The sequence below is a fragment of the Salmo salar genome, chromosome ssa09, assembly GCF_905237065.1.
Source record: "Salmo salar chromosome ssa09, Ssal_v3.1, whole genome shotgun sequence".
Lineage (NCBI taxonomy): Eukaryota > Metazoa > Chordata > Actinopteri > Salmoniformes > Salmonidae > Salmo > Salmo salar.
The window spans coordinates 96390445-96400975 of NC_059450.1; the positions used below are offsets into that span (position 1 = coordinate 96390445).

At 43.8% G+C, this 10531-nt stretch overlaps 1 protein-coding gene across 1 annotated transcript in view; it reads left to right on the plus strand.

Moving 5' to 3' along the window:
• Positions 1 to 10531, plus strand: part of LOC106612270 (tetraspanin-17) — a 101269-nt gene that overhangs the window by 15822 nt on the left and 74916 nt on the right. Inside the window, exons 3-6 of the mRNA XM_045724256.1 lie at positions 3617 to 3763; positions 4937 to 5107; positions 7860 to 7985; positions 8127 to 8174. Of these exons, the coding sequence (XP_045580212.1) occupies positions 3617 to 3763; positions 4937 to 5107; positions 7860 to 7985; positions 8127 to 8174 (492 nt within the window). The remainder of the gene's footprint in view (positions 1 to 3616; positions 3764 to 4936; positions 5108 to 7859; positions 7986 to 8126; positions 8175 to 10531) is intronic.

Consider the following 10531-nt stretch of genomic DNA (forward strand, 5'->3'; position numbering starts at 1 on the left):
AAAATTGTGGCTATATTGAAGCAACATCTCAAGACATCAGTCAGGAAATTAAAGCTTGGTCGCAAATGGGTCGTCCAAATGGACAATGACCCCAAGCATACTTCCAAAGTTGTGGCAAAATGGCTTAAGGACAACAAAGTCAAGGTATTGGAGTGGCCATCACAAAGCCCTGACCTCAATCCTATAGAAAATGTGTGGGCAGAACTGAAAAAGCCTGTGTGAGCAAGGAGGCCTACAAACCTGACTCACTTACACCAGCTCTGTCAGGAGGAATTGGCCAAAATTCACCCAATTTATTGTGGGAATCTTGTGGAAGGCTCCTCGAAATGTTTGACCCAAGTTAAAGAATTTAAAGGCAACTCTACCAAATACTAATTGAGTGTATGTTAACTTCTGACCCACTGGGAATGTGATGAAAGAAATAAAAGCTGAAATAAATCATTCTCTCTTCTATAATTCTGACATTTCACATTCTTAAAATAAAGTGGTGATCCTAACTGACCCAAGACAGGGAATTTTTACTAGGATTAAATGTCGGGAATTGTGAAAAACTGAGTTTAAATGTATTTGGTTAAGGTGTATGTGAACTTCTGACTTCAACTGTATGTTGCTCCATCTCCTACAGCAGAGGTCTTTACGCGTCCAAGGCTGCGTTTACACAGGCAGCCCAATATTGATATGTTCCTCAATTATTTTAAAAACACCTGATCTTATTGGTCAAAAGACCAATTAGTTGGAAAGGAATCAGAATTGGGCTGCTTTTGTAACGTGGCCTTTGAGCCCTTCAGCCAAGCACTGTGACTTTACCCTAACCTCCCTTCAGCCCAGCACTGTGACTTTACCCTGACCTCCCTTCAGCCCAGCACTGTGACTTTACCCTGACCTCCCTTCAGCCCAGCACTGTGACTTTACCCTAACCTCCCTTCAGCCCAGCACTGTGACTTTACCCTGACCTCCCTTCAGCCCAGCACTGTGACTTTACCCTGTCCTCCCTTCAGCCCAGCACTGTGACTTTACCCTGACCTCCCTCAATAATATGATGGCCAATATGTTCAAACGTTCGTAGATGACCAGCAGGGTCAAATAATAATAATCGCAGCGGTTGTAGAGGGTCCAACAGGTCAGCATCTCAGGAGTAAATGTCAGTTGGCTTTTCATAGCCGATCATTCAGAGTTAGAGACAGCTGGTGCAGTAGAGAGAGAGAGTCGAAAACAGCAGGTCTGGGACAAGGTAGCACGTCCGGTGAACAGGTCAGGGTTCCATAGCCACAGGCAGAACAGTTGAAACTGGAGCAGCAGCACGACCAGGTGGACTGGGGACAGCAAGCAGTCGTCAGGCCAGGTAGTCCTGAGGCATGGTCCTAGGGCTCAGGTCCCCAAAAAAAGAGAGAACGAGAGAGAAAGAGAGGGAGCATACTTAAATTCACACAAGACACCGTATAAGACAGGAGAAATTCTCCAGAAATAACCGACTGACCCTAGCCCCCTGACACAAACTATTGCAGCATAAATTCAGGGGAAAGAGAAAGGATGTCTTCAGGGGAGAATGTGAATTGGGCTGCTAGAGACTGAGTGAGAGGGGAAGTCACCTGAAGTTGACCAGTACCCAGCCACAGGGGTTTAGAGGGGGAAGCAGGGTGTTAGGGGGAAGCAGGGTGTTAGGGGGAAGCAGGGTGTTAGGGGGATCATATCTATTTTTTTCCAAACGTACAGATGATTCACGATATATCATCTAATTTGTTAAAAAATACATATTATAACCTTTGTTGCACAATTAAAGATCAAATACAGTCATCAATAATCAAATGAATTCAGAGCTTTTGAAATTATACCTAGACTAAATATAAGTCTTCAACCATAAGACCCACCAATAATTTCATTATTTTATCATAATAGTTAACTGCTTTTTTTTGCAATAGTCACAGATCTAGCTTTCAAGGATGTAAATTCCCTTTTTTTTGTTCCAAATGTAACCAGAACCATAAACAACACACACACTTATAATAACCAACTTCTGGAAGCAGGCTGTCACGGCTGTCTGAAGGATCGGACCAAAATGCAGGGTGTTCGTAGTTCCACATATCCGTGAAACGAAATGCTATACACGAAATTCTTGAAACACACACACAAAAAAAAACGTGACGCAGAGAGGAAAACACACTACTCAAAAGATAATCACCCACAAAAACAGGTGGGTCAAACGTCAACTTAAATATGACCTCCAATTAGAGGTAACGAGGATCAGCTGCCTCCAATTGGAGATCAACCCAAACAACACCAACATAGAAATACAAAACTAGAAACTGAACATAGAAATACAAAAACAGACAAACACCCCCTGTCACGCCCTGACCTACTGTACCATAGAAAATAACAACTTACTATGGTCAGGACGTGACAAGCAACAGGGCCAACCTGCTAGTGAGTAGTAAGCTAATCTTTATATATTAAAAGTCTAGCCAACTTGGATGCATTTATATTTTCTCGCTTGATTGCTAACATGGTATAACAGTTGAACTGTTATGAACACACCCTCCTGTCCGTCTCCAACTGTTTTAAACAACACGGCCTGTTCGCTTTGTTTTCGATGTTCAAACCAAGTGGTCGACCTGGATAAGAAGATACTTATTTCTCAGAATGAGAAAACAAGTTGCCAATTCCTTTTATTTAAATGTTTATTTTTATGCTAATTAGACATTTATAAAATACAGACTAAACAGCTAGCACATAACAGTCTGGCTAAAATGCTGTTTGTGGTACGTGTTACTGCAATGCTGTGCGCGACAAACTGAGCATGAATTTTCAACAATCGTGTTCATTAATACTCCTGTCTTAGTTGGGTCTCTTCTAAATTTTGGGTGTTGAGACATATTAAAAGGGTATCGCTACAAAGCTTACATTCTTCTCTATTACAGTAAAATAATATCTCAATGTGTTTCGGTGTCCATATGACTGATTCAAAAGGACCAAACCTCAAATGCAAATAGCGAGTTTAAGCTTCTTGTTGTCAGTGGAAGAAGTTATCTTTCGTCTTTGTTCTGAGTGGGAGGGGGAGGGGCTCGGTGTCTGTGAGTGGCAGGGGGAGGGGCTCGGTGTCTGTGAGTGGCAGGGGGAGGGGCTCGGTGTCTGTGAGTGGCAGGGGGAGGTGCTCATAAAAACTGAAAGAAATAAAAACCTTGACTCTTCCGATTCAGGCATTTGGAACATTGTGCTAAAACAGTCTGTTAGGGGGAAGCAGGGTGTTAGGGGGAAGCAGGGTGTTAGGGGGAAGCAGGGGAAGGGCTGTCTGTCCGTGTTTATTGTCCTGGAAGGGAAAGGCAGTGGAATGCCTAGTCTCTCTGACAGTAAGGTGTGTTGTTGTATTGGCTTTTTATATTATGCCAAAGAAGACGTTGCACAACACATGCTTTCTTACAGAACTATCACTGCCGTTTTTTACTTTTGGGGTCTTACGCTTTCAGTGGTCAAAAAACACATCTATACATCTGTAATAACACCTTGGTCCTCCTGTCCTCCCGGGGGTGCTGTCCAACATGGAGTCCATAACAGACCTGGGAGGTTAGGGTGCTGTCTGTCTATACATCTGTAATAACACCTTGGTCCTCCTGTCCTCCAGGGGGTGCTGTCCAACATGGCCTCCATAACAGACCTGGGAGGCTTCGACCCTGTGTGGTTGTTCATCGTAGTGGGAGGAGTCATGTTCATCCTGGGATTCGCTGGTTGCATCGGAGCGCTACGGGAAAACACCTTGCTGCTCAAATTTGTGAGTTTGAATTAAATATGCTTTATTTCTCCTTAGAGAGTTCAACTCTTTCTTTCTCATATAGACCTACTTAGTTTAATCTCTCTGTGGGGTGGTAAGACTGTGTGCCTTGGACGATAACATATTGAACCTCGTATGGTTCATTTCTACCTTCTGCTCTGCTATCCACACCTTTGGGTTTGCAGTTCAGTAATTCACACCTTGGTTCACACCTGTCGGTCTTCATTTAGGTATTATTTAGAGGGGGGGAGAGGAGAGGAGAGGGAGGGAGGGAGGTACATGCTAGTTTCATTCACAAAAATAACTCTGGCTTCGTTTGATCTGAAAGTTGAGGTCATTCATAGCAGTTGGCTACTTACCGTAAATGAACACCTAGGATTGGTATTGATCTAGATGGGAAATAATAAACCACTCATGTATAAAAGCCTGAAACATCCATCATTGAGTATGTAAGCGTGTTCTCTAAATATCTGGGGGGAAAAACTATGACATCATTCGGAGAAGTTACGTCACGTTCAACTTTGACAATGGAGTCTGAGTGACAGAGACAAACTGGGCTGTCACTCTCAGTGGCTATTACCTCCACTACTCTGTCCATTAACTCCTGGCTGGCCAGCCTGGGGCTTCTTAACACTGCTTCCAGTCAGTCAGGCCTGGGGCATCTCAACGCTGCTTCCAGCCAGTCAGTCAGGCCTGGGGCATCTCAACACTGCTTCCAGTCAGGCCTGGGGCATCTCAACACTGCTCCCAGCCAGTCAGTCAGGCCCGGGGCATCTCAACACTGCTCCTAGCCAGTCAGTCAGGCCTGGGGCATCTCAACGCTGCTTCCAGCCAGTCAGTCAACCAGCCAGTCAGTAAGGCCTAGGGCATCTCAACTCTGCTGCCAGTCAGCCAGCCAGTCAGCCAGCCAGGCCTGGGGCATCTCAACGCTGCTCCTAGCCAGTTAGCCAGTAAGTCAGTCAGGCCTGGGACATCTCAACTCTGCTCCCAGCCAGTCAGTCGGCCCTTGAGTCAGTCAGTCTACAAATGTACCTATTTCCGGGACAACATAGCTAATACAGTATTATAGATATGCTGTTTTAGTTTACAGACATAGCCAGAACAGCGCTGTAGAGGTGACATGTATGTCCTATTTTCTCACATGTTCCTAATGTTCTCTCTCTTGTGTTCTAGTTCTCAGTGTTCCTGGGTCTGATCTTCTTCTTGGAGCTGACAGCAGGCATCCTGGCCTTTGTGTTTAAAGACTGGATCAAAGACCAGCTCAACTTCTTCATCAACAACAATGTCAAGGCTTACCGCGACGACATCGACCTGCAGAACCTCATAGACTTCACACAGGAATATGTGAGTAGTACTAGATGTTATAGAGATAATACAGGGATATGTGAGTAGTACTAGATGTTATATAGTTAACAGGAATATGTGAGTAGTACTAATGTTATAGAGGTAACACAGGGATATGTCAGTAGTATTAGATATTATAGAGTTAACGGAATATGTGACTAGTACTAGATATTATAGAGTTAACAGGAATATGTGAGTAGTACTAATGTTATAGAGGTAACACAGGGATATGTCAGTAGTACTAGATGTTATATAGTTAACAGGAATATGTGAGTAGTACTAATGTTATAGAGGTAACACAGGGATATGTCAGTAGTACTAGATATTATAGAGTTAACAGGAATATGTGAGTAGTACTAGATATTATAGAGTTAACAGGAATATGTGAGTAGTACTAATGTTATAGAGTTAACACAGGGATATGTCAGTAGTACTAGATATTATAGAGTTAACGGAATATGTGAGTAGTACTAGATATTATAGAGTTAACAGGAATATGTGAGTAGTACTAATGTTATAGAGATAACACAGGGATATGTCAGTAGTACTAGATGTTATATAGTTAACAGGAATATGTGAGTAGTACTAATGTTATAGAGGTAACACAGGGATATGTCAGTAGTACTAGATATTATAGAGTTAATGGAATATGTGAGTAGTACTAGATATTATAGAGTTAACAGGAATATGTGAGTAGTACTAGATATTATAGAGATAACAGGAATATGTGAGTAGTACTAATGTTATAGAGATAACACAGGGATATGTCAGTAGATGTTATATAATTAACACAGGGATATGTGATAGGAAAAGTGATAGGTGAAACCCAGTCAATGAAACAATTGGATCAGTGGTTATCCGTTGTGTGGTGATGTCTTTAATGGGACAGCGGCTGTCTAATCTTTTCTGCCATTATCTTATTGCATATATTTCTGATAAATGTAATGTACAGGAAACATGTCAAATCAAATCAATATTGACTTTATTTGTCACATGCGCCGAATACAACAAGTGTAGACCTTACCGTGAAATGCTTACTTACAAGCCCTTAACCAACAGTGCAGTTCAAGAAGAGTTAAGAAAATATTTACCAAATAAACTAAAGTAAAAAAATAAGTCTTCACAATAACATAACGAGTCTATATACAGGGGGTAACGGTAACGAGTCAGTGTGCGGGGGTACAGGTTAGTCGAGGTAATTTGTACATGTAGGTGGGGGTGAAGTGACTATGCATAGATAATAAACAGCGAGTAGCAGCAGTGTACAAAACAAATTGTGTGTGTGTGGGGGGGGGGTTCAGTCATTGTAATAGTCCGGAGGTCATTTGATTAATTGTTCAGCAGTCTTATTGGCTTGGGGGTAGAAGCTGTCTTGTACCTTTAGCTGGACTGTACAGGCAAAAAAAAACAATGTTTTTAATTGAACCTTTATTTAACTAGGCAAGTCAGTTAAGAAAAAATTCTTATTTACAATGACGGCCTACCCCGGCCAAACCCGGACAACGCTGGGCCAATTGTGCGCCACCCTATGGGGACTCCCAATCACGGCCGGATGTGATAAAGCCTGGATTTGAACCAGCTGCTGCAGTGACGCCTCTTGCACTGAGATGCAGTGTCTTAGACCTCTGCGCTACTCGGGAGCCCAACATGTCTTGTACCTTTTAACTGAACTGTACAGGCAACATGTCTTGTACCTTTAACTGTACTGTACAGGCAACATGTCTTGTACCTTTAACTGAACTGTACAGGCAACATGTCTTGTACCTTTAACTGAACTATACAGGCAACATGTCTTGTACCTTTAACTGAACTGTACAGGCAACATGTCTTGTACCTTTAACTGAACTGTACAGGCAACATGTCTTGTACCTTTAACTGTACTGTACAGGCAACATTTCTTGTACCTTTAACTGAACTGTACAGGCAACATGTCTTGTACCTTTAACTGTACTGTACAGGCAACATGTCTTGTACCTTTAACTGTACTGTACAGGCAACATTTCTTGTACCTTTAACTGTACTGTACAGGCAACATGTCTTGTACCTTTAACTGAACTGTACAGGCAACATGTCTTGTACCTTTAACTGAACTGTACAGGCAACATGTCTTGTACCTTTAACTGTACTGTACAGGCAACATTTCTTGTACCTTTAACTGTACTGTACAGGCAACATGTCTTGTACCTTTAACTGAACTGTACAGGCAACATTTCTTGTACCTTTAACTGAACTGTACAGGCAACATGTCTTGTACCTTTAACTGAACTGTACAGGCAACATGTCTTGTACCTTTAACTGAACTGTACAGGCAACATGTCTTGTACCTTTAACTGTACTGTACAGGCAACATGTCTTGTACCTTTAACTGAACTGTACAGGCAACATTTCTTGTACCTTTAACTGTACTGTACAGGCAACATGTCTTGTACCTTTAACTGTACTGTACAGGCAACATGTCTTGTACCTTGTACTGTACAGGCAACATGTATCGTACCTTTAACTGCACTGTACTGGCAACATATCTCATACCTTTAACTGCACTGTACAGGCAACATGTCTTGTACCTTTAACTGTACTGGCAGCTAGTGCCTTAACCTTGATTGGATAACTGTACAAATACTGATGCCAACCACAGCCAGCCTCTTTATCATAGCAGACTTGGTTGTAGTAAGACTTTATAAGAGCTCAAAGATGCTTATAACATGTAATAAAGCCTTATACCTGTCTGTGTCTGTGTGTGTGTGTGTTTTAGTGGTCGTGCTGTGGAGCCCACGGTCCTAATGACTGGAACCTGAATATCTACTTCAACTGCACTGAGTTTAACCCCAGTAGAGAGCGTTGTGGCGTCCCCTTCTCCTGCTGCGTCAAAGACCCTGCCGTAAGATACCTTACTGGGCTATAGAACTACATTATAAACCTCAGACTTAATTCAGTTTAACACATGAACATATTCTACAGACCCTAATGGAAGACCCACATTCTTCTATTCTCATGATAGTTTTGCTTTCATTCCTTTCAGGAAGACGTCCTTAACACACAGTGTGGCTACGACGTGAGACTTCAAGGGGTTGGTATTTCTCTTGTGTATTTCCAATCAGACACAATCAGTCTTTAAAACCATGCTGGCCATTATCCAGAGAGAGAGAGAGGTGGCGGACATTTCAACCTTTCCTCTGAACATCTAGCCAGGCATGGTAGTTAGGGGTTAAGTAGCTAGTTAGTGTTCAGGCTCCTCTCCTCTGGCCTCCTCTCTTCCTAGCTAGCTAGCGTTCAGGCTCCTCTCCTCTGTCCTCCTCTCTTCCTAGCTAGCTAGCGTTCAGGCTCCTCTCCTCTGTCCTCCTCTCTTCCTAGCTAGCTAGCGTTCAGGCTCCTCTCCTCTGTCCTCCTCTCTTCCTAGCTAGCTAGCGTTCAGGCTCCTCTCTGTCCTCCTCTCTTCCTAGCTAGCTAGCGTTCAGGCTCCTCTCCTCTGTCCTCCTCTCTTCCTCAATAACAGTGTGTTTCTCGAACAGTGCTGATTAGACTCCAGTTATAGCCCTGGGAAGCCTCACAGCACTACGCTCTATAATTGGGGATTCAGTGGGTTTTGCCTCCCTCGTGGGTGTGGGTGGGGTTGGGTGTGGGTGTGTGCACTCATACAGCACTCAACCAGAGCACTGTTGCTATGCGTACTGTTGCTATGCGTACTGTTGCTATGCGTACTGTTGCTATGCGTACTGTTGCTATGCGTACTGTTGCTATGCGTACTGTTGCTATGCGTACTGTTGCTATGCGTACTGTTGCTATGCGTACTGTTGCTATGCGTACTGTTGCTATGCGTACTGTTGCTATGCGTACTGTTGCTATGCGTACTGTTGCTATGCGTACTGTTATGTAGTGAAGCCCCCCCCCCAATTTGATAGTTTTCCAAGGTTTGTAGGCTGTACAGGCTTGTAGGCTTTGCTGTGAAAATCTATTGAAACAAGCTGTGAGCTGTACTTTGTTTGTGGAGTGTTTCAGAGAGAGAGAGAGAGAGAGAGAGAGAGAGAGAGAGAGAGAGAGAGAGAGAGAGAGAGAGAGAGAGAGAGAGAGAGAGAGAGAGAGAGAGAGAGAGAGAGAGAGAGAGAGAGAGAGAGAGAGAGAGAGAGAGAGAGAGAGAGAGAGAGAGAGAGAGAGAGAGAGAGAGAGAGAGAGAGAGAGAGAGAGAGAGAGAGAGAGAGAGAGAGAGAGAGAGAGAGAGAGAGATCAAGGAAGTAAACTGAAATGGAAATTGCTCTAGGGGAAGTTCGCTGTCACCATCGGAAACATTTCATTGGACGCCCAGGGATTCCGTTACCTCACATTGGTGGAGAGTTGATTTCCAGGTTTTAGCTTTGGAACAAGGGAATCCTTGGTGGAGTGTCTCTGTTGAGAGACAAAGACGGGCTTTGTGGGGGTGAGCCTCTTTGTTGCTGGAGCTGAACAGACTTTTATATGGGAACGGAACAAAAGACACAGCTTAACACAGTGTAAACTGACACACAGCTTCATCCACAGTGTACACACACACGCAGCTTCATCCACAGTGTACACACACACGCAGCTTCATCCACAGTGTACACACACACACAGCTTCATCCACAGTGTACACACACACACACACAGCTTCATCCACAGTGTACACACACACACAGCTTCATCCACAGTGTACACACACACACAGCTTCATCCACAGTGTACACACACACACAGCTTCATCCACAGTGTACACACACACAGCTTCATCCACAGTGTACACACACACACACACACACAGCTTCATCCACAGTGTACACACACACACACACACACAGCTTCATCCAGTGTACACACACACACACACACACAGCTTCATCCACAGTGTACATACACACACGCAGCTTCATCCACAGTGTACATACACACACACACACACGCAGCTTCATCCACAGTGTACATACACACACACACACGCAGCTTCATCCACAGTGTACATACACACACACACACGCAGCTTCATCCACAGTGTACATACACACACACACGCAGCTTCATCCACAGTGTACACACACACACACGCAGCTTCATCCACAGTGTACATACACACACACACACGCAGCTTCATCCACAGTGTACACACACACACACACACACGCAGCTTCATCCACAGTGTACATACACACACACACACACACACACACAGCTTCATCCACAGTGTACATACACACACACACACACGCAGCTTCATCCACAGTGTACATACACACACACACACACGCAGCTTCATCCACAGTGTACATACACACACACACGCAGCTTCATCCACAGTGTACACACACACAGCTTCATCCTCAGTGTACACACACACACAGCTTCATCCACAGTGTACACACACACACAGCTTCATCCACAGTGTACACACACACACACACACACAGCTTCATCCACAGG